General features: G+C 37.8%; 2 protein-coding genes across 2 annotated transcripts in view; both read right to left on the reverse strand.

Annotated features, from left to right (window-relative positions):
• LOC136253718 (kanadaptin-like) overlaps window positions 1-13,089 on the reverse strand; it is a 57,018-nt gene extending 43,929 nt beyond the window's left edge. Inside the window, exons 1-5 of the mRNA XM_066046378.1 lie at window positions 12,900-13,089; window positions 10,485-10,718; window positions 10,022-10,212; window positions 9,145-9,316; window positions 7,840-7,956 (exon numbers count right to left, since the gene is read on the reverse strand). Coding sequence (XP_065902450.1) covers window positions 7,840-7,956; window positions 9,145-9,316; window positions 10,022-10,212; window positions 10,485-10,718; window positions 12,900-13,065 — 880 coding nt within the window. The 5' untranslated portion in view covers window positions 13,066-13,089. The remainder of the gene's footprint in view (window positions 1-7,839; window positions 7,957-9,144; window positions 9,317-10,021; window positions 10,213-10,484; window positions 10,719-12,899) is intronic.
• Window positions 13,090-14,297: 1,208 nt separating this feature from the next.
• On the reverse strand, window positions 14,298-16,007 carry LOC136248892 (TNF receptor-associated factor 3-like). Its single transcript, XM_066040752.1, has 2 exons — window positions 15,929-16,007; window positions 14,298-15,862 (listed from the first exon to the last, which is right to left on the reverse strand). Exon 2 carries the CDS (start codon window positions 15,855-15,857, stop codon window positions 14,436-14,438), a length of 1,422 nt encoding a protein of 473 aa, XP_065896824.1. The 5' UTR covers window positions 15,858-15,862; window positions 15,929-16,007; the 3' UTR covers window positions 14,298-14,435.
• Window positions 16,008-26,080: the final 10,073 nt, after the last annotated feature.

A 26,080-nucleotide genomic window follows, 5' to 3' on the forward strand; every position in this document is an offset into this window, starting at 1 on the left:
CTACTGAATCAGCATGCTAATAATAATAATAATAATACATGCTTTCTTCAGAAAATGCAAGGTAAAATTGGCCACCTTGAATGGTATCAAATGGTTAAATTTGGTTGGTCAGCTTACGGACTAATGGTCTGAGTGTAACAATATAATAGTAAATTCATTGTCATCACAATCTGAGCTTATCATATACATACAATGAAGTAAAGTCTGCATAGTCTACCTTTCTTTGTTTAAGGAGAGCACATGCATGTGAACTAGGTATAGATATGCTTTTCTAAAATGCACAACAATCACAACATAGCTTTCTTTCAAAAACACACTACCTTAATAAAAATCAGGTGCTACAAATTTTCACCCATAATGAAGATTTTCATTAACTGCATATTATTTAGAAGCATATAGATCTACATAAACCATAAAAATATACAAATAGCGGCATAATTGTGGTTGTTACCAAGGTAACAAGTGTACAAAAATGTGATCGCTCTTGAGAGTAATCATGTACAAAAAACATAATTAAAATATGTGGTATAAATCAAAAGTTATAATCAAGAATATAATTGTCATGGAGTCGATAATGTTGTTGTGCCATAAACAGGGACCGTACAGTGGGAAAGCTACTGATTCAGTATTGCTATCATGTCAATATACAATCTATAGACATGTATCTTTCAGGAAAATGCATGATAGAATTGGCCACCTTGCAATCAGTCAAATTTGGGTGGTTGGCTTACAGACTAAACGTTTGTATACAGACACTTCCATGAGTTGCATCTTTAGGAAAAAATATTGATATCATGATCACTTGTATACAACAGTAAGGAGACAGTCTATCAACCAACAGAATAGCAGTCAGAACATAAACTTTAAACTCAAGTCAAAAGGAGTTAATTTAAACAGTGGACCAGAACTGTGAGGGTTCAAAATTTCTTGGAATTTTAATGTTCTAAATGCATCTATATACAAGTCATGGTATCTAGTCTCACATGGCCATACCACTTTTTCTTTGTCTCACACAATAAGTACATACTCTGATAAAGGGTCAGGACTGTTAATCATACATACTGTCTTGCATACTGTAGGCCACTCATTTTTCACACATCCAGCCACACGGGGATTATGAATCCTAACAATTCTTCACCTCCATGCACCACATGATTCACGAAGTGCGTCTGCTGAACTGCTTGTGGGTAACCTGTAGCAATCACAGTCACTGAGACTACTTCCCTAACTCATACTGAACAATGAACACACTTATTATATGTACCTAACTACGTACTACCTGTAGCTAGGTTCAGAAAAACGTGCTAAAAACTGGCTGAACTAGCTATTCCACGTCAGCTGTGCCTTATGCCAGTACAGTAGACCCAGATTTATGCTTCATTGCTGATCTCTCGCATGGCATCGTGGGATTGAGACATTGTACACTGTACGTATGGGGAACCATGTAAGAGAAAAGGTGTCTATCCATGCAAGATTAAACACTGTGACTTGCAAAGGTATCGAAAAGTTCGGTCCCAGGTCCTCGGTCCATTATACTAATCCATTTCATGTGATGCTATATAAATAATTGTTGTTTTTTTAGCGCAAGAGGTTAACATCAATCCTGACAAACTTCACCACTAGTGGTTTATTTTCGTGCAGCTGAATGCACAATGCCTTAAGTGTTACACTGTACTTTCTAGTCATTTTCATCAAGTAGACATCAAACTACTCAGTTCTCAACCACCAGACCATTAGTGAGTGTCCTTACAATGTAGAACAAACAGTTAGGACTAGTTTGGTTAGTTTTAGCTATTTCAAATGTCACATACTGTACCTGATCTAGTGAGCTGATTTCGTAAATAAATTTGACGTGATTTTCATAGCTATGTTGTATAAATTAGCATACTTTCATAATTGTATTGTATCTTTCATTTAACTATTATTATAAAAACTGTTTGCTGGAGTGCGAGGAAGTTTACGGATAGTAAATTAAGTTCTGATTTGAGCTCCTGTCACTGTGCTCAAGATTTCGTCCGAATTGTGTAGTTCAACTTGGTAGCTACAAGGGAGACCCTGCATACTACCTATAAACTGTATCAGCAGTTAATGTTATGAAGTAGCAGTTCCAGGTACGATTCACCTTTGTCAGAAGTTGGTATGGTGGTGTCGCGTGGCGTACAAGAGAAAAAAGACCAACAAGTGGCTACTGTAGTCCGAGATAGAACGATGAAACTAGAGATTATCAAAATAAGTTAGTTCTTCACCATAGTACCATTGGGACTGATTGCTGGTGTTCTTGACATTTGCATTTGTTAAACTATCGTATCGGTAACTTGTAGTGTTTCTGCGTAAAGTATTAACAGCTTTCTTGTAAGATTTAGCAGGTTTAAATGTTGTACTGGTATGTTTTGTATCAATATTTCCTTATTTGGCTCTTTGTTCCATTGGTAAACAATACATTTGCAGTTATTATGATGTCATGAACAAGATTGAGTGGCTCCGCAACAGGGTAATAACTAAAACATCACACAGTAGCAGTGCCGCTCTGTCTAGATGTAACCCAGCACAGTACTTTGACACTCCCACGCACTGGGAGTGTCAATTACATATACCTGCTTCCTACAAGCATACATATACATGCAGGTAAAATTATGTTCATCTTATATTAGCATTAAAATATAATTAACTCACCTAGCTAGATAATGTTAACAGTACTATGGCAAAAAATTATTATTACTGGTAAATATCAACAAGGACATAAGTCTATACCAATTAACTTACCAGTCTAGGTTAATAAAATAGGCAACAAAAATCAATATGATAGCCACCAAATATACACATGAAATCACCAGGCATAAACAAACAAGCACACCAGAGCAACTATAAAAGGGAACAGCTCTGCAGTCTGAATGTAGTTTTTGAAAATAAATTACAAAAATGAAGTTCTGTTACTTGTTTTTGTTGCTCTTGCTATTGCAATGTCACTACTACTGCTATGGGCAAGTGAACGTTGTTCCAGGAATGTACAGTAAGACAAAAGTCAGTAATGGACTATACCTACCAGCAACTAGTACCTTCAAGCCTATTGCTACTCTCAGCACTAAAATCCATCTTGTTGATAAGACTTATGCAGTATTTGTCCACTATCAGATAACATTTCAAGGTGCAAACACAGAATTCTACAGTAAGCTACTGATCAACTATGCCAATGCTGGATCACTGGTACACAGTGGAAAACAACACTACAAAACTGCTACAGGATTCTATATGGCCAACCTCAACCCTGGATACTACACTATTCAGGTACACTATAAGTCACCAGTAGTTATTAAAATGTCAGCTAGTTGGGACTGGCAGACTGCAATACTACAAGTAGTTTGGGCTGAAGATGCTTATGCTGTATCAGATAGTATTAAATGTGACAGCTGTGCTGCTCCAAATGCATTCAACAACTGGGGTCCCATTAGAAATACTGAAGCTGTTCTACATTTACCAAGTAACCGAATCATCCTGTCTGCTTACCAATTCTCAGCAACAATGACATCCCCCAGCCATGTGGTCACTGCTTTAAGTGTTGATGGATTTCATCAACCAACAACAACACTGTTAAAGGGTAACAATGCTTTCCTCGATTTACATGGTGCTTTGGCTAGATATTATTACAGAGGACCACATTATTTTAATATTCAATATCGTACCCCTGCTGGCTTGACCTTCACTGACTGTAAAGAAAACTATAACGACAATAAGAACATGTATGCCATGATGTTGCCTCCATCTTGTAAGGTTATTAGTATCAATCCTAAAACAAGCTTCTCTCTCAGCAACTCCAATAGTTGGGCTCCAACTGATGTCTCCCGTTCCTTTACACTACCCAAACAAAGTCATGTCATCATCATGTATCAGTATTCTGGTGATAGTGGTAAATCTCACATTGTAATGCGTCTCAGTATTGACTCAGTCCCACAAAAACACACTGCATCTATAACTGGTAACACTGCATACGCTGGTTACTTTGGACTTTGGCAAGGATCCCTCAGTGCTGGACAACACAAAGTTTCCCTAGACTACCGGTCACCAGTTAAAACTACTCATACAGTATCAGGTGATCCAGAATGGGCATGGAACAAGTGGATGAACAGAGCCATAACCATAATCCACTGCTGAATGACTGAATAGTGTAAACACATAGTCATGGACATTGTACACGTACAAGAGAACGTACATTACATTTTGTCACACATCAACATTGTACACTTTGTACAAACAATGCACATTTGAACAGCTTAGTAGAACAGTAATAGTTGTACTAAGTATTTGATTTGTACTGATGTTAGGATTACTAATAGAAGAGCATTGGTGGCATAATAATGAGTAGTACTTGTAAGAGACAATATACTTGCATATACTGTACACAAGTAGACTATACTAGGAATACATGGTAATCTGATTAGTCATGCATGTAACCATGGGTGTGATTCTAGTGATTGTAATAATCAAGTCTTACACAGCAAACTTTGCAAAACAATTTTCAACAAGAAAAAGTAAAGTCTGTTACTATGGATTGTATTGCAGTAAATTCCATGGCATTATCAAGTGACTTTGCCGTTAACTACCTTTAATAGATTTATCTACAGGTACATATGTCCTCTTAACAGGGCTGATATCAAGATGATGCTTAACATATACTTACTTCCTTTGCCATATTACTACTTCACATGTATTCCACAAATCCCTTCATATAGCATATTTAAATACAAGTTGCAGTGCTTATCAAAGGCCAGTGTTTATGACAATGTGTAGTTCAAGACAGCAATATGGCTAACCATACTACAGGAGTACACAGCTACATATGTACTGTAGTATAATGCACAACACTTTTATAACTATGTACTGTATGTAATAAACCCATCATCATCATCATCAACATCATGCAGACTGACTGCAAAGAGAATATACTTCTGGCAATTATTTATTTCAAACTAGGTACATAGTTACCCGCAACTGATGATCACTACACTTTCAGAAAGGGACCTGCATGATTACCACACCACGTATATGTATGTGACTGAAACAAGAAGTGATAAAACTATGTACATAACTAATTGGTAACTGCATGCACACAAGATGTTGGTAGATTTTCGTCTCTATACACATGATGATAACTAGTAGCAGTTTAGTCCTACTGCTATTATTAGCAAACTGTTACTACTGCTGTTGTAGTACTGAAGAAGCTACTAATGTTGTTCCAAGAATGTTTAGTAAGAAAGTAGTCAGTGATGGGTTAAATTTACCAGCTACCAGTACCTTCAAGTGTATCCCTAGCCTTTCAACCACGATCTGTATTGTAGATAAGTGTTATGCAGTGTTTGTCCACTACCAGAAGCGTAAACCATGACTTCTACAGCAAGTTACTGATCAATTATGCCAATACTGGATCACTGGTACACAGTGGAAAACAACACTACAAAACTGACACAGGATTCTATATGGCCAACCTCAACCCTGGATACTACACTATTGAGTTACACTATAAGTCACCAGTAGCTATTAGCATGCCAGCTATGTAGTTGGGACTGGCAGACTGCAATACTACAAGTAGTTTGGGCTGAAGATGCTTATGCTGTTGCAGACAGTATTAAATGCTTTCCATCACTAACTACCACCAACAAATACAACACATGTGTTCCTGTTAGAGGTGTTGAAGCTGTTCTGCATGTACCATCTGTCAGGACTGTCCTATCTACCTGTCTGTCTTTCTGTCTGTCTGTCTATCTATCTATCTATCTACGTATCAGGTTTCCACAGATGACACCTCTTAGTCATATGTTAACTGCATTAAGTGTAAAGGGTAACAATGACTTTCTCAATCTACATGGTGCCTGGGCTGGAAGTGCTCGTGATGGAGTTCACTACTTTAGTATTCAATATCGTACTCCTCCCAGTCTATCCTTTACTGACTGTAAAGAATAGTACAAGAATAATAAGAACCTATATATCATGATGTTGCCTCCATCTTGTAGTACTACAACAGTTAATCCTAAAACAAGCTTTACTCTCAATACCAACACATGGGCTCCAACTGATGTCTCCCATTTCTCTACACTATCCAAACAAAGTCACGTCATCATCACGTATCAATACGCTGGACATGCTGGTGGTTATCATATTATCATGCGTTTCAGCATTGACTCAGTCCCACAAAAACACACTGTATTACTGACTGGTGACACTGCATATGCTGGTAACTTTGGACTCTGGCAAGGATTACTCAACAGTGGAGTGAATATCGTAACTTTGGAATATCGTTCCCCAGCAATGATTACTAACAATGTCTCCCCAAATCTTGACTGGCACAGAGTAAAAGTACATGACATTTGGTACAATAGAGCATTGACAATCATCACCTGTTAGCTACATACTGGTATAATACTATATACCTACACTACATGTATGTTTCTCATGTATCATCCATCCCTATACATATGTACAGCACTCATTGTGGGCCCATGTGATGCTTTGGTATTATTTGTTAACCACCGAACACCAGTGGGCTTTACTACTCTGAAACACACAAACATCTCTCAGAATACAAAAGAGGTGATACGATTGCTTTTCTTAAACATAGTTATAAGCACAAACACATACCACCAGTGACACAATTTACCACAGGCCCATAGCAGAAGCACTGTTTATGTACAAATATCCAAACAAAGTGGATACCTTTGAAGATAAAATGTGTGAAATATTGCAGTAGCCTCAACGATTGGTAAATTACGTACATAGGAATATTTAAATCTTAGCTGGATCTCTCAATACTTGCAGATAGACAACAAGGCTACTAGAGACAGTCACATACACGTACAGAGCTAACAGTAGCTGAACATTCATTAGGTAGCATTAAGAACATCCTTAATTTACTACCAAGTCTCCACTATCGGAATTATGGCAAGAGATTTCAGTTGTATGTATATACTTGTACATACACTGCATTTGCTAAAATAATTCAACAATAGTGTAGTATAACATGTAGAAGAGCTCAGATCAAGAGCTAATCCAAGACTGTTGCATCCACCACTGCTACAGCTCTCACCTTAACTTTGTAGATATAGCTATTAATCATATAATATACTGGAAATGGACCTAAATACATACATACGCAACACTGAGGTGTTCATAGCTCTATTAACCAAAATATCTTGTGTTCGTATGGTAGCATAAACTAAGCAGATTGTTACGCATTCTAACATACACACATGAAGGTATACCCTGTAAGACAAAGTCACTATAGTGTGTTTCAATTAAGTGTGTACACACAATATTCATTGATCAACTATTTCATGTACCACATACAAGTACATAAATTACTATACATACGATTACAGTTATGTAATATGTACGTATCTATTCCTTGAAGAAGCACATGTGTTACATGTGAGAAGCACATGTAACACATGTGTCTGCACACTGGCAGGTTTTGAACCAGGTACATACAGAGTGTACTTCACTTAGTTCATTATGCACATAATGCACACACTTCAAATATGCTCATACAAAAATATGGTTAAAAGGTTTATTATAATGTGTAGTGCTTGATGGTTACTGACACACTACATATGCAGGAATGTGTACAAGAAGCATACGGAACACTCATGACATACATACACAAGTATAGTATACATACATACATACTGCATGTATGTACAAATACAATATGTGCATCATACACAAGTACATACCCTCAACATATACATGTACTGTACGTATTTGTAATATGTGCATAAATACTGTGCAATACTGCTAATACTGCTAATACGCACAAACCAAATTTTTAAGTACCACTATTATACACATTACCTTCTTTGTCAAAATACTTTCTCAATGCCTTCTTGGGGTCATCACGATAGTATGCTTCCCTCTCCAGATCTATTTCATCAGCTTTACCAACTGATGTCAAATCTATTTCATCATCAACTACATCAAAAACAGACTGAGCATCTCAAGTGTGTATGTTTACCACAACGGACACACACATAAAAAATGTACCATATAGAGTATGCACATTACGTAAGAACAGAATGACTACCTCTATAAAGTACAAGCAGTTTCATACACAACTTAAGCAATGCAAACACTATCACTACGTATCCTATTCTAACAGATGACTCCCAGGAGTTTTCGCTTGCTATCATTCAACTACTCTAATAGAGCAGTCACTTGGTACTTGCTCATTGATAAGGCTACCTTTAATGTAACTCCAATAATGAGATGGGCATGCATGTGTTTATTAGACCACAAAACAAACCTTTTCATTTAGCTAAGCTGGTGTTGTCTACTCAAGTGAAGTTATTCTGTACTTACATACAGGGTTGTAAGTATCACATCCTATACATGTACTGACGTACATGATTGTTACAACAGACCTCAACATTCATTTCTGACACAACAAACTGGTATGCAAGAACATATATCAACATAGAAAAAGAATTGTCAGTTCTAAACTATTTTGAGGTAGCAAAACACAACAGCAATCTTTAAAAAAAAAAGACATTGTAGCTTCTGTACCCTTATACACATTGGAACAAGAGAAGGCAGTACATGTGTGCATAATGTGAAGTGCCATAATATATCGCACACATGGATGCTTTGGTAAGACTTAAGACCATACCAACTAACCCAAGTAGTGTAAGTTGTGCGTACCAGCAAAACTGCTATCTACATATCACTGTCACTATAGCATACTTATCTAATCTGATGCTTCTAAAATCTGACACTGTTTGTTGCAATGAAACTTTATCTAAGTGACATCACTTTGATAATCTGACATTCCCACTAATCTAACACGACTACATATCTAGCCCTTTGAACATCGAAGTTTCTAAACCCATCATTTTGCTAACAGATTCTAATTACATACAGTAGGCCAAATCCCAGTGTATCTCAGGCAATGGTAAAGCATTCAGATAAGTGAATAGTTCGGAGATAACTGAAGCTCATACATTTAACTCTGTTGAAATACTCTAATAGAATATACACCTGCACTCAATACTCTAATAGAACATTCCAATTTCTGATAAACGAAGGTACACATAAACAAGGGTCGGATAACTGAGGGTCTACTGTACATACAATTAACAATTCCATTTTAAACTCCCAACTCACCCATTCCCCAAGTAACTCCCAGTTTCTCTCTCTCCTTCTCCATTGCTTCTCGTTCCTTCTCCAACTCAGCTAGTTCTTGCTCCCTCTTCTTCACCTCTTCTTTGTGCCTTTCAAGAGCAGCAATCTCTCTCTCAGCTTCCTCCTCCACTGCCTCTTGACCTGATCCACCAGCCTAGTGTGTATATTAGCACATTACACAGTAACACAAGTACTGTATAGAGGGACATCATTTGCTAACGTAATAACTTTTAATAGTAAAAACTGTCAACAATATTGGAATAAATTAGGCATTTCAATACACTGCAAGCAATGCCATTTGTAAAAGTAAAATGATGGAAATTAAATGTTCGAAAATGGTACAGTAAAATGCACAGGGAAGCCCTGCCTGGCCAGATACCAAGTAGTTGACTATAGTGCACTAAGAATACTCTTAACCACAGACTTAAGAGCTTGTGTCCCTTCCTTCCCCTCCTATGTAAGGAATGTACCAGCAGTACCTACACATGTGCACACTCCTGTATACAAAGTGTGGCCTGCTCTATTCTAGACATTTGTATACTAAGTTAGTTACAGTTAAACTGGTCTGATTGGGTTGTCACCTGTCTAAACTGCTAAATGTGTCATTTGTGTACAAAGTGACCTTCCTACTGTAACCACCTACTGTAACCACCTACTGTAACCACCTACTTAATAAGGTCAGAAAACTGTGGCATAATGTCAGCTGAAATAGACAATGTTTAAGGAGTTGGACATTATTACAGTTGTACTGTAGTTGACAGAGGTTTAGACTAGCAACTATATGTGTAATCAGATCTGGCCTCACCATTGTGGGAATTAACTAAAGCATTTCACTATGCACTATATCTGATGTGCTAACCTCTAGTATAAATAGTCTAGTGCTACCTCCAAACTTCACCATCTGCCCTATTCTCAGGCGACAATATGAACGTGGTCTCACTCTCTGCTTGTTCAGGTACGTCCCATGTGTACTGCCAAGATCATAAACATAAAAACCAGCAGCATCTGGTGATCCACTGGAAGAATCTTCACCAGATTGGTTCTCAGTACCTGAAGTGAAAACACACAAAATTAGAACAGACAGTAATATACAATAAGTACATTATAGTATGAGAAACATACAGTACATTTTTTTTGCCGTCCATGAAGAAACAGTGACAGTGACATATATGACTTATTATATGTAAGAGCATGTGGGAAGAAGGGGGGGGGGCACTACCACCAAAATATTGTATTACCTCTTACCTAAGGATTTAGAAACTGAATAAAATAATTAGGCTACAGCAAGTCACATGTGGACACACACAGACAGACAGACACACCTTCTGGTCGGTACTGCAATAAAGCATGGTAACGAGATATTGACGGGTGCTCCAATGTGACATCACAGTTGGGTAGTCGTCCAAACGTGTGGTATGGCTTATCATTTAGGGCCAAGTTACCAATCTCAGCTCCGTTCTTGACAATAAGCAGAGAATAGTCACCATCAGGGATACTACTCCAGTGAGGTTCTACATAGGATAAGGGCAGCTGCTCTGTGCTACTGCTCGATGACTCTGTAACATACACAATGATAACAATACTACAGGAGTATGTGTTAGTATGTATATAGAGCAATAAACAGGTCACATGGTGAAAGTCTCATTAGCATTACTGCATCTACCAGAGGAGAGCTGGTGTGACTTAGGTGATGTATTTGTTAGTGATCCCCACAATGATACAACACACTAGAAATTACTGCCTCTAACAGTACATGTGAACATTTTATTATACGTGTGTGCGCTTGTAGCATATACAATATCATCTTTTAAAATCCTACATGACAAGCCATTGCTGTGATGCCATGAAGTGCAATCTAACTATCTATTTAGGACCGTAACACTTGGATCATCCTAGTTATCAATAATGAGGGGTCAGTAACAAGCTTACAATCCTGTAGGCCGATTCTGAAAAATTCCTGAAATAATTCCAGGAATATACAGATATTCTGTGGTGTTTTAAATGTAATTTTCCGTTTCTATGGACATTTTGAAGGTAGCCAGTCTTTAAATCTTACCAAAAAGCCTAGGAAATCTCCATGAAATTTTCCAGACATCTTGAAATCTTCGCTAATAATCTAGTAGGTAATATTGGTGGGGTCAATAACAAACTTAACAAACAAACAAACAAACAAACAAACTTTTAACAAACTTAACAAACTTAAATAAACAAACTTTTAACAAACTTCTGGTATAACTGGCTTGTCATCAAACAATAGAAATTGATGGGAAACAATTCATGTTTGAATTGTATTACTGTCACCCAGTGCATGTATGACACTAGTCTGGCGCGGCCGCCCCTTCGCAAATAGGAAGGGTCTGGAGACTCTAGCATAGTGTACTTGTGCGAATGGAATGTAATTAGTGGGAGAGATGTGGTTTTCCGTAATTAGATTGCACCATTATCGTTAGTCATTGCGGTACTCATATCCAGTGGAATGCTGTTTCTAACTTACAAAGACTACTTAACGTACTCTTTGTACTTTTTTAATATGCCATCCTTATTCCTTCACGATAAGTTGTTCTAATGGACGATATCCGCAATGACATTTTCTGACGTCACAAAACAAAATGGCCGTGCTAGTGTGGGGACTTTGTACAGGGAGGTATTGGGCGAGATAGTGTTTCCCTATGATAGCGTTTACAGTATTCGAAATGAATGTTGTCTGTAGTTTTCTACACTTGGAACCACGAGATAATAAATGTAAGAAGTAGTACATGTACCATGACGATGCAAAACGCATTGCAACAAGGAAAGCAGACCAAAAATTTTAAATTCCGATACAACTAGGCTTATTTGTATTGCATTATATGCTATATGTCTCACCTTCGCCTTTTTTCTGTGCTAAAGTCTCTGAAGCCCCCACACTAACACGGCCATTTTTTCAATTATGACATCAAATTGCGGATATCGTCCATTGGACAAGACTCAAGGCAAGTAAAACAGAAGCCATAGTTTGCCGCCTATCAAGTTAGCCAAAACAGATGTCCACGTCACTAAATGAGCAGGCAAGCGATTTGATTGGACGCACCAGCTTTCGGTAAGTTTGCACAAGTACACAATGCTAGAGTCCACAGACCCTTCCTATTTGTGAAGGGGCGGCTGCACCAGACTAATATGACACTCCTACACTAGTATAATGCACCTATCAATGTAATGCCCGACTACCACTAATACAGGCTGAGGGTGGGGAAAGGTTGGGGATGGTGGGGGAATTGATTGCTAAATTTCTCCGACATAGTGGGGATTTGTCTTCACTAAAGAAATTCACTCAGGCAGCAAAGGTGTGTGCTTTCAGTTTAGGAAGGAGTGTCTCGCGTGCTAACTATTATGTTCATACTAGAATCTACTCGAACTAACTCATCACTAGACCAACACCACATGACCATACAAAACCCCTCCTAGCCCCAGTATTCCCGGGGTTTGCAGATCGAGACTTGGTCGGGGTTTGCATCGCCAGTATTTCCCCAGTGGGTGGGGAATTGTAATTTTCAGGAATGCAAATCCCCATCTTAGCCCGTATTAGTGGTAGTCGGGGATTACATTGATAGCTACATAAAGATAACTATTTGAAGTAGTTTTGATAAATCTACAGCAAATACTAGCAGGAGTCCAGGACTTATTTGAAATCCAAAACATCACAAACCGGTACACATGATCAATATTCTAGTATAACACTGAGGTCTAGTCGTTCATACCTTCACGAATGGCTTTCGGTTTGGTCTGTTCTTGCTGGCTAGAATCCTCTGGCACTTTCTGCGACTCGCTTTCCTGTTCTTTCGCCTCGACATATTCGTCACTAGGAGCAAGTTTAGCTCTGCCAACTGGTAGAGATGGTACTTTAAACCCTTCCTTATCACTCATTTTGAATTTAGGGTGCGCGTTTTATAAATTTATAAATGTAATTATTGATTAGGCGCTTATCAGTGTTAGGAAGATTTTCAGATACATCGCTGAGTTGATTGCCGGATCCTCAGAGACGGGTTCTCGTATCTTCTGACTTTCAAAGTCGAAAGCTGAACTTTTAAGCGGATTCTTTTATAATACAAATCAATTTTTATTTTATTTTTTTAATTTAAACTCAATCCCACAATGGTAATCGTACACGAACACATTAAACAGATACAAAATAAAATAAACAGATGCGTCAAGCTGAACCTCTGCCAGGCGCAGTTCAGCAGAGGTAGTGGGGCGCTCCAATTAATAGTGGCTTGTCAGGGAATTCCCAGGGGGAATTCCCAGGGGAAATTCGCGAAAAGGTCACCAGTGATTCTTATTGTGGTTGCCCTTTACCTATTAACGGTGTATAGAGTCGTCCGTGTCGTGACACTGAATTGCATGACAGGTACTGGCCAGATCAGAGTTAATCAATCAGGTGGAAAGTAGCTAGTATAGCTACCTAACTTAGTTACATGCACAACTGATCCTGAGCAGTTTATAGTTTGACACAAAAGAAGCTGTAGCTATAAGGAGCCCAAAAGTGGCTTGTACTACTTACTGTCCAAATGATGACATGTAGAGGGTGCTTGTACTGAGGTGACAATTGCATCACTGAAGAACCCCACTGTGTGTCTTGGTAATCTGTACTGACCTGTGCTGCCATGATTACCACACTGTACGTGATGATCATGAGTCACACAAGCATTTGTAACTTCCTCCTATTATCACTTGCTATGTAGCATTTTGAATTTTACCTTTTCCACAGTTTGAATGATTTACTAAGTGACTCGAAACTGAAGAAGAAGCAAACTTGTGAAGCTTGTAGCTAAATTGCAGAAGAAGCGGCCTCATGGTAAACCCGTTATGCATTTATACACAACTGTGTTATGGGCTGCAACAGGGCTGTATGGGTAACATAGATATTTGATGCAGTTCTGTGCTCTCACTCCCAACTTAATTAAAGATACTTGTATCAACTGAAAAGTTGTGCAATAATTATATTATGGCACAATACTGGCAATCACACTGAAAATGATATGCGTATTGTGAAAGGGACTTGCAGTTGATAAACAGGTGTACAGTAAGCTACAACACCACAATGTTGTAGCCTACTGTAGTTACATGTGTTGTTATTATGCCCTCATATAAAGAAAGTGTTTCACCCTATATTGTTTATAGCAAAATACATGCTACTCTCAAGTATACATATCTATGTATGTACATGTACAAATGTGTACACAGAAAAAAAGGACAGATCACAAAATACACACAAGAAGTTCGAAAGTACTAATTGCCTACACTCTTTCACGGCTGAATGAGATGTGTATGTAAACTGTATCATCTTTCAGGTAATAACGCGAAGCAGTTATCCTGCGGAGGTCTTCTTGAGTTATGAAGTGTCGCTTGCCCCAAGCAGTGACTCTCTCATCAGTTGGACCAGTCTTCCCGCCAATATGATGTGGAGTTGACTTGTCAAACACAACATAGTCAACATGGTGGTTACTATCCATACACTGATTCATCAAGCTCATTGTGAATTTGCCTTGTACAGGCCATGCCAGATTCTGATCATTTGGGCCATCCTGGATGCAAATACCCATTGAAAAATGAGTGCCTGCACATTCAGCAAAACCATCTGCATACACCTTAAGCTGTGCCTTATATCCGTTATGGTGGGACCAAAATGGCTCGCTGTACCACATTTCTTTGCCACGTCGCTTGTTCTCAAAATCTGTTATTCGTATGATAATGGGAGCCTGAAGACATTTAGTAGCTGACTGCATACCACGGCAACACAGCCACACCTGCCAGTGCTGTATGCTAAGATTCTTATCCTTTTGATTCTTATTTCCTGCCAACATCTCAACCATGGAGGCAACTTGAAGAAGCATGTCTGTGACAACACCTTGGGCAGAGACTAGCTGGTTAGTGGTATCTGTGATCTGTCGTTTGGTGTCAGTAACTTCACCCTCTGTACTCACAACACTGGCTGTAACAAGATGAAGATGTTGTGTAGTGTAATCCTCGCAGTGTTGACTCATGTCCTTGCGGTATACTTTCACTTTACACCCAACATTCTGATACTCACAGGGAATCAATTGCAGAGGACACTCCTCCAAGTGATTAGACATTTCTTCACGAGTAACACTGTCTATTTCACAGTTGTTTGGACAAGCTAAAGGTGCCTTAAGGCATTGCTCTACATGAGCCCCTTGAATGAAGCCTTTCTCCTTACGTAAGCTGCAATACTGACAGGTTGACATTTGTGGAGTGAGTGGACAGTTGTTGCGATAATGCTCCTGGAGGTTACCCCTAAGAACCTTCTCCTTACACTGGCACATGACAGGTTCAAACTGGCAGCCATCGTTGCTGCTTATGTGATCTTTTATTTCAGGGATTTTCCCTCTCCAGCCACACCCCTTTGCCCTGTTAGGGCAAAACACTTGTAAACTTTGTGTCTCGACTCTAGCTTGCTTATTTCGATCAGTTATAAAGTGATAATCAGAGCAAACTGGACACGTGATCACCTTGGTCGCGTTCTTGGTATGACTGTTGAGGCAGCTCGCACAAAAGTTGTATCTACAGCATTGGCTAAGGTGCGGATCACGGGCGGGAAGTTGACACAGCTTGCACACCAAAGGCTCTGGCGGTGGTTGCACGAACTGGAGTAGGTAACCGCCCACTTTCACACTGGCGGCTGTGTTCTCTCCAGCCATTCCACCTACGCATGTACAAATAGCATTCGATAACGTGAATTATATGAATAAAAAGACGACTTTGGTTATACCTGTTTTCACGAACGTTTTAAAGATTGCTCTCGCGTGCCAACGTAAATTTCTCAATGAATTCTATTTCTATTTCTGGGTGTTTAGCGCAGGAGCTTATAATTATATAATTCAACAGAGATAATTCAAGGTGTGTTTCAGTTTAAAGTTTATCATGGCTGTCTGTGGTATCGTGATGGTTTTTATATAGGGAGCCTGGAAATTTCCCAAGATGGGGAGGAGCTGTTGGTGCAGTATACGGTTTGAGTTGCCACTACCTTCAGGTAGCTATTTGTTGGAAGAAAATAGGCTTGCTAGCCAATTCTAGAAGCGTTAATTTTGGCCTATTTTTAGCCAGAAAATCTTTTTAATAAAAAATTCTTTTCGAAACTTACAAAACAAATGTGGCATCCTTATATCTAAGCCTTGCATGCAACATAGCTCAGTAGCATGCAGGGAAAACTATTAACTAGATAGCTATGGGTATCAGTGTTGGATTTATTGTTGTATGAATAGCTATAGGTGAGGAAATCTGCTATTAAAATGTGCTAGCTAGCTAGTAGGGTAAGGGGGGAATTTGCTAGCAAAGCTAGAAAGTCCATTTAGTTAGTAAAGTTAAGACGTTTGCTATCAGTAAGATTGGAAATTTGCTTGTAGCTAGCTAGAATCAGGGAGTTAGCTATGTTAGAGTTAGCTAGTAGGGTTACTGGTTTGGTTCTGATATAAAGTCCCCTGTAAACTGAAAGTGCCTCTGTATAAATATATAAAAGCCAATAATGGAAATTTTGACCCATAGCACAATCAAAAGTTCTGGCTATGGCTTAAGTATATTTGTACATACGTTTCCAAAATTGGCAAGGTTTAAACATATACACATTAGAGCCAATGACTCTCAGTAATATATAGGATGCCACATTAATTTGGCTATACTAATGTGTAAGAGTTGTTAATAACTCAGTGGAAATCCTCAACTGTAGGTTTCCAATTTCCAATGATTTTTGCCTACCTCAGTAAAGGTTCAACCAGCTATGGTAAACTTGTGATTCTATAAACTGCCAAAAATGACGACTATATAATGCACATTGAAAGTAGCCAAACATGGCTCCAAAACTGAATGCCTTACTGAAGTAAGTGTGTACAGCTTATAGCAAATTAGTGAAATACTTGATTTTCCACATGATAAAAACATAGAGGAAGCTATACATATGATATGTATATATGAAACAGCCGTGTGCACATGTATGTTCAAATGCGCATGCACACGCACACACACACACACACACACACACACACACACACACACACACACACACACACACACACACACACACACACACAAGGGCGGATTTAGGAGGAGTGCTTGGGGTGCTGAAGCACCCCCCCTCCAAAAGTTTACAATCAGTAAGCTAGGTAGCTTCTAGAAGCTGTAGTACAGGTGCAGTTACATTTTATACACATGTATGGGTAATGAAAAGATGGAAAGAGCAAGTGGAATAGCTAATCTTATCCAAGAATTACTAAGAGGGGTTCAAAATTGTACTTTTGGAGTAAGTCTTACCTTAGAAATTGCTAAACCCGAAATACTCTAATAGAACAGTCAGCTACTCTAATAGAACATCCATCATTAAAACTATAATTTTCAAGAAGTTACCAGAGTGTAAGCTGAAATTAAACCTATTCTTCTACACCTGTGCACTGCTACCCTCACCATCACAAACATCCTACCATATACCAATCACTTTAGGTAAAAGATTTATACCTTTAATGTGCTATAAATTGTATTAAACATCACTAATTGAAAATCTGTTGTGAATAACCTTTTCTGTCAAATAGTTTAAGTTTTTTATACTCTGCTACAAACTTGATTTTCTTGGGTTGAAATGCTTCTCTTGCAAGTAAAACAATAGTCTTAGCTTTTATAAAGTTCACAAGGCTGCAACATCTGAGAGCTGTTCGTTTTTGTTTCCCTTACTTGATCAAATCCCATGCTACATTTATATAAATCTAGCAGCTTTGGAGTTTGCACTATCAAATCCCTTGAAGCTCAACTGATACTGCAGCATTTATGTTGTCATGATCATTGTGTGCAAAAAGGGGTTAGTTGTGGCCAAAAACTAGTTGTATCTGTAGATTAGTTGAAAAACAATTATAATGATGGATGGATCCATCATTTTAAAAGTTAGATTGAAATAGCAACCTGCACTTCAGAACAGTGGCTACATATGAAGTAGATCCAATCCTGTGTTTTAAATATTCTTACATTCAATTACCTATACACTCTTTATTCTCTTTGACAAGCCACTATTATACATTTTCTTAAAATCCAATAACAAGAAACAGTGTATAGTTCTATTTTTTAATTAAAACTACTTCCAACTGAACTCATTCAAATTAAAATTACTTCCGACTGAACTCATTTATCTTGTACATGGTTAAAAATAGCTATAGATTCAATCTTGTGATAGCCATTTTCCAGGGGTTCCGGGAGTATATATGCCACCAGATCTAGAGCCCCCCTAGCTGGAGAATTATATACAGCTGAGTGCACATGCACTCTACACGCTGGTGAGTCAGTCTACCTGCCCTCTCCACTCCCACCTACCCTCTCTACTGTTTGGACAGCTAGTGTAGTTTGAGCCATGAGACTGTAAATTATGCTATACTTCAAAACACTAAATTTGATCATGTGCAGCTGATATCCATGTGTTTCCACTACTAGTTCTTTAAGATGTTAGTCTAAGATTGAATTTTAGCTACATGGCTGCACCCTTTAGTTATATTGACAAGCTGTAGGAGAATAATGGTATCACATAAGCAAAGTGACATCATTTTTTCATTCAAAATTACTACCAAATTCAATCTCAATAGGCCAAATTTGCAAAATTTTCCTGTGGGGGCATGCCCCCAGACCCCCCCTAGATAGAGCATGGAGTGTGCTTCTCACTGATCTCACACTAGTTGTATCAACTTTCTTGCCACATATATAAATGTCCATGTTAGCACCCCCCCTTCTGAAATCCTAGATCCGCCCCTGATCACACACACACACACACACACACACACACACACACACACACACACACACACACACACACACACACACACACACACACACAGGCACAGCACACTAGACACATCCACAACACACAGATAGACAGACGCACATATATATCAACTCAGAACTCTAACCCCATGGCTACTTTGAACATCCCTCCAAACTATATCTTTCTATTACAACTTGGGTCCATGAAATGGTCTAGCAACTAAAAGTTCTCCATGTAGCATTTGCTTGAGCAAGCAGTTGTCACTCATCCTTGTTATATGACCCTAGTAGATGCTGCTGCTGCGAGAAACCCCTAAATCCCCCTAACACAAATGCAACAATTGTGAAACATTTCCAGAGTCCTTGTCTGATCAGTCCAAGTTTCATTTCCATGCACGCACACACACACACACATGTTCACATATGCACACAAAAAACAATGCAAATATTATGCACTCACTCTGCAACTCATCGATAGTTGCTATAATAAATAGCTAAGTGTATTATGACAGTTTTAAATAATGTTTTATTTCAGCAGCATGCAAATAATGCTAATTAGCTAGCCCAACTTTATTTTTCCGTCCTACTCATATTAATTAATAACGTGACACTCTAAAAGAGTCAAAATGGGACATTCATGACAAATGCTCTGATATACAACAATCAGCTATTCTAATAGAGCAGTCTTTGAATATAGAGTATGCTGCAAAACAGATATATTTTTGAATTTACATAATCACTAGTAATGCAACTACATAGTTATAAGCACTTACAAGATGTGAACCTTAAAATTCAATATCAAATTGTTTCTGACTTCATACACACTAGAATTCCCATGCTTCACATACATGTTAGCATGAGTTCAGCTCAAATAAAGTAGTAAATATTTACAGGTATGAACTCTTGATCTATACTAATCAGTGAATTGCTAATTATAGTTGCAGTGTTTCTAGTATTCAACCTCCCTTCTCCCCACCCCCACCCCCCCCCCCCCCCCCCCCCCACACACACACACACACATTCTTGGTACATTAATGTATACATCATGCAAACTGTAGCTAATCCATTCGCAAGCAGTTATAGCACTTAGTGCATTCCTCTGATCACTAGTGGTCAGTGCAGGGTGACATACTTTATCACAAAAATAATGAAATACTCTACATCTACACCATTTATGTTAAAGTACAATGAAACAAAGTATTGTACATTGCGTGCATTATTGTGCCAGTTTTTGTGTGCATGTATGCTGTATGCATAGAGTTAATGTGTATGCATAAATGTTTCAGTGTTGTTATGCTACAAAATGTGTGTCTCTCAACTCCTACAGGAAATAGGACATGACATTTGTGCAATATACAGTAAAATTCAACTGTTATCTCCATTCTTGCTTCAGCAACTGTTGTTGTGTTTCTCCTGCAGCCTAATTTTTTTTACTGATCAATTGTATTCGGGTCAACTTCAAGCAACCGTTAATAAACATTTGATACAACAATGCAACAGCAAAGTGAAATACTGCTATTCCCACAACAATTAGTATAAACAATGGTGTTTACCTAACACATAGACTGCGAAGGCATTGAATATAACCACCAACTCTTGAAGATTTAGTAGTCTACTTTTGAATGGACAAACATATCCATGGACACCAATAGCAAAACCAATGACTAAGGTTGTAATAGTGAGGTTGAGTGTTTTATCCAAGAAATGTCTGGTGGTGACTAATGCTACTCTTATTATTAACTGGTAGCCTATCCAAAAGTAACACGACTCCTTGTATGCTACTTTATAAACATCTAGTAAAGGTAAAAGACTGTTCATCATCCTGAATCTTAACAACCGCTTGAATCTTGTTAAGAAGGGAAAGGCAATACTGACTGTTATTTGCTATAGTGATGTTGTATACAGGATGATCTGGCTCAGGAAGATCTTGATCAAAGGCTTAACCGGTACTATTGATCAGTTGTATTATACACGAGTATGCAACTTTGCCATCACTTTCATTTTGGTTAAATAGACTTTCCACACTGTTAGTGTAAATTGTGCACTGGGTATTATCAAACAGGCCCACAAAAGTGTCGCCTTTCATCATCATGAGATGACATAGATTGTTAAATGCAAACTCAAGCCTTGTCACTGCTAGCACAATAGTGTTGTCCAACAAGAATACTGCATAACCACCAGAATTATTTCTCACAATCACTTGGTTGAGATTCAGGTATGTGTGCTGGAGACTGAATAATGATGACCCCAAAGCCAATTTGTTTTTGGTTATTATAGTGTGTACAACTTTGTGTAACCACCACATCTTCCATCTGAAAGATCCTCAACAATGCTGCTTGTCAATGTATGACATGTTCGCAAAAGATTTTCTTGGCCAGGAATTGTAGGGATTGGTCAACCAAGCACTTAACTTAAATTTCGTCTTGTAATTATTGTTGTTGCTGTTGTTATTAGATTTATTTTTTTACATGTACACACTCCTTGCCATGCCCACAAGATCTCATTTTGCTTGATCTGACTGTGGTCGCACGAGACCGAGGACTAATAATGTATTGTATGTATCATAATTATTACTAATGATGGTTCTCTCTCTTAGGTATAGAAATTGAGTTACTGTAAGGCCAAGATACATCATCTTGACTTTCAACCTTCACAATAGCCTGTTTTTGTTATCATGAAAAGCACAATCTGAAATTAATAGTTGTGATTTAGTAAACACCGAATACTAAACTTTTAACTTAGCTAATCATCAGATCAGTTTTAGGCCCTTGTTGTTAGAAATTTGACAATAAGAAAAATGTATTACATTACGCAGACATATATTTTCATCACTCTTTTTTAACCAACAATCTTCAAACTCTATTTGGAATAAAGGATGACCCAAATTTGGAATTCTACTAAACACACTGTCACTAATCATCAAGTGATTGTTTGAAAATGACTCAATGTGGTAATAAAGAGTATATATACTGGAGTTGGAAACAACAATTAAGGTTTGAAATCTGAATTTTAATAGTGCTATTCTTCAGGTGATGAACTGAGATACTTATGCGGCATAACTTTTACAGCATGATGGAGAATGGTATTGTATAGTGTTTGAAGATAGCAAATACAATTTGTAGTTTAGATCAGAGATAATATTATCTCTGTTTAGATCATCAGCCCATATCAGTTGTATCCCATAATGTGATACTGGATTTTGTTTATCACGCGCAAGTATCACGCAATTAATAAGACTTACTGGTCCTACAGTGTCAAAAAGTACTATTCCACCAGACGCTTTTATAGCAGGTAATATGGTGCGTAACATTGGTTGTTGTGACAACGTGGCAATGGATCATGTGCAGGACAGAATCTGTAATATTTTGATGCAAGGCTTGAATAAAGCCACTACAATTGTGAAAATTTAAGTTCTCAATCTCTAACCTTTCAATCCTGTCAAATATGAAGTTTGTATCCTGTACATGGCTAGAGCATCTGATAGTAGGTGAGTTGTCACTTATGCTGCCAGTCAGCGGCGGAGGAAGTAGTTGATATGAGGGGGGGCTGGGCTGACCCAGACTTATTTCTATAGTTTGGTAAGGTGAGACCAAAAAAAAAAAAAAAGGTCACAACCAACTGACAATAGTTTTCCACCTCACCAGCTACCATTTCTAGCTGATAAACTACATAAAATCCTTACATAGCTCGCTACACACTGACTACTTTATTAGAGTGACTGCTCTATTAGAGTATCTCGATCTTTATCACGGTTTTCAGCCCCACTTCAAGAAAGATAATTTCGGTGTGATATCATTCTGAGGGGGGGCTAAGCCCCCCCTCAGCAGACCAAGGGGGGCCTTCAGCCCCCTAGCCCCCCCCTTTCCGCCGCCTATGCTGCCAGTTTGTCCATAAAGAGAAAACATTAATGCATTATTGACTGTTAACTGTTGTGTCAAGTGATGTTCCCCAGGCAGAAAGAAAAGCATGACAATAAAAGTTTGGTGAAACGTTTGCTGGTACTGGATGAACTTAGGAACAAACTGTTGAAGGTTACCACATATGAAATCTTCTGGATCTGTTGTATCAATACGAAATTCTGAGCATGTATAATTTTCCTCATCGTTAGCATCAGGTTCAACAAAATACATTATTGTTCCAAGAAAAGCATATATATGTATGTATTAGTAAGGATAATGTGATGATCTCCACAAGCAAGTGTCTGTAGTGCAAACGCTACTATGTACATATAATTATTCACTGATACAATTAAATTTTAACATGCTATGCACATGTGTACGCAGCTAGCTATACAATAATGTAATTGTACTTTTTATTATTAGCTATATCATCTACATTATAATGAATGAGGCATACCTTATCATCATTTTGCTTTCTTGAAGGTACATTTATATATCCCAAATGATATTTTGGACCACAGCAATTTGGTATCTTCAGTTTATATGCATACACCGTTTGGAAATGTGCAGAAGAATTATGCAATGAATGCATTGTACAGGGACATGAATGGGAATTTCAGGTCATTTAGTAGATCGGCTTGATCCTGTGAATTTACATAATGGTCCCCCATGAAATGACTCTTATAGATATAATACAGTAAATATAGAGATTGTTTTGAATACCAGTTGATAGTGAAATTCAAGACAATGCACAAGTTTCACTGTTTTTAGAATACTTTACAACAATATAAAATATTATACTTCTATATACAGTGTAACTATCGTAAAGTACTCCTGGATAGTCCCAGTAATGCTGAATAATTCAGTAGTATAATGTTGCTCAACTATTTTACCATACTCAAGGATTTTACCACATTTAACACTGCAATGACTGCATTTACTGCATATATAAATACTTGACTCTGACTCTGAATGTTGTCTTCTCATAGGTCTTATTAGTAGGATAATACTGCAAGTAGCTACATTACATATTATTCAACCTAACTGATTGATGCACTGTATATATATATGCTGAATATTAAAGTGAATGATTGATAAATGTCCTACTCCACTGTGTATAAGTACATGAGAGCAATTGTTTGCTATATATTAATGATAAAAACAGACTTGCTGAATCCACATAATTATGCATAAAAGACTATATGATCAAAACAATTAGCCCAATATTTATTTGCTATACTTCTTGTAAATTAATGATTTTGTGCAGTATTTAAAATTTTGTGCTCTAGCAATTACCATGGTTTAACTTTTGGACAGGAATGAGGGAGTTCTCAGCAGTTGGTAAAGTGAACTCAGCAATGTGACCAGCCAAGCTGATGTAATAATGCACACAACATTATTTTAGTGATGATACTGCTTGAATTTTTTGAGCCCAGAAGCAACGATCCAGCTGAAGTATTGGCTGGCTAATTACTTAAAATCACTTAGCTGGGTAATCACATATTGCAAGTCAAACACACAATTAACTCCTATATCCTTTGGAGATGTTGTGAAGAAGAAAAGAGGGCTGACTGCTGGATGAGGCTATATACAATTGCAGAGCAGAAAGCAGGACAAAAATGATCACTTTGGTTTCCCCAGGAGTCTTTTCCTTAGTTGCTAGGAGGATCGATTCTGGAACTTCACCTCATGGATACCTACATCAGTCATTTTGAAGCACTCCAGTTATCAACTCACCACTCATTGAAATCACCAGCCCACCAGGCAGCCCTGCAACCATCTTTTTCTGAGTGACAGTGAAGAGCATAAATATAATATCTTTAGCATTGTATTGGCATAATTGAATGCTGAGCTGTTCAACAAGATGACAAATACCTTGCCTACCTGTAGGAAAACCATGCATTTCACACACTGAGCAATGGAATGAAGAATCTCTATGCTTGAAGTTGTCCAAACAGTAAAATTTACCACAACTATGTGTCCAAACATCAACGTTAAAATTAATGTAGTTATATATAGCCACTGATATAATAATGTATATGCACTCTATGGTATATAGTAAGCCATAATTTTGTATATGTAGATGAATCTACAAGAAACAATAAGTTTACCAGATTTCTCTGCAGACAATGTCAACAAGGTCTTAGTACTGTATTTGGTTCATCTCATTGTCACCACTGCTCCAATATATACCTCCTTTTCATCCTACCCATCACAATTTTAGGCATCCTACTAGTATTATTACTCTTCCTTCTTAACCTCACAGTTACTGATGGAACTATTAATGCATTTATTTTGTATGCTAATATCACTAGTATCAGTAGTGTTGTGTTCTTTACTGATACTGATCATGCTGCTTATACACTTATTCACATCACTTGCAAACCTTGACTTGGGTATTAAAACGTGTTTTTACAATGGCATGGATGACTATGCTAAAGTATAACATTTCCCATTTACCTCATCTTCATTGCTACATTACTCATCATAACAAGTTGATACTCCACTGGTCATACAGAGGCTCACTGCACGTAGAGCTCTACCAGTTCTTGCTACACTATTCCTATTGTCGTATACTAAGATATTACGCACTGTATCCAGTGTCCTGTTCTTCTACTCCACAATCACTCACCTACTTAGTAAACACACTACACTAGTGTGGTCAGTAGATGCTAATGTACTTCTGTTTGGAGTTAGATTTTCTATACTGTTCATTGTCTGTCTCATCCTCTTCCTATTGATACTACCTTATAATGTTGTTTGTCTTATTGTTTACAAGAACTCTGTCAAGGTTTCAGTTTGTTAACAAATTCAAGCCACTTCTGGATGCTTATCAAGGACCTTACAAAATACAGTTTTATTACTGGACTGGTCTGCAGCTTTTAATAAGAGCTGTATTCTTTTGTGTAGCAGCTTTAGGCAAAAACAACAACCTCATCATCACTGGTAGTATTCTTCTCAGTGTGATAATAGGACTATATGGATTTGTTAAACCATTTAGAATAACAGCAAAAATTATCACAAAAATAATATATAATAAACTTTCAAGTATTGTATATATTTACACTGTCTGGAATAGGAGTTACTGCTGTCAATGTAATGATTGCTATGGCTGCACTTCACTTGACTTTCATTGTCACAAATAACATCATTACTTACATGTGTGGTGGAGTGGTCAGGAACAAACTTTATGACTGCACTACAGTAATAACAAAATGGCTGAAAAAGACAAA

This window comes from Dysidea avara, chromosome 1, assembly GCF_963678975.1.
Source record: "Dysidea avara chromosome 1, odDysAvar1.4, whole genome shotgun sequence".
Taxonomy (NCBI): Eukaryota; Metazoa; Porifera; class Demospongiae; order Dictyoceratida; family Dysideidae; genus Dysidea; species Dysidea avara.

Excerpts from the sequence above, each read along its gene's own strand:
- LOC136248892 (XM_066040752.1), bottom strand. The coding sequence starts at position 15,857 with ATGGCTGGAGAGAACACAGCCGCCAGTGTGAAAGTGGGCGGTTACCTA.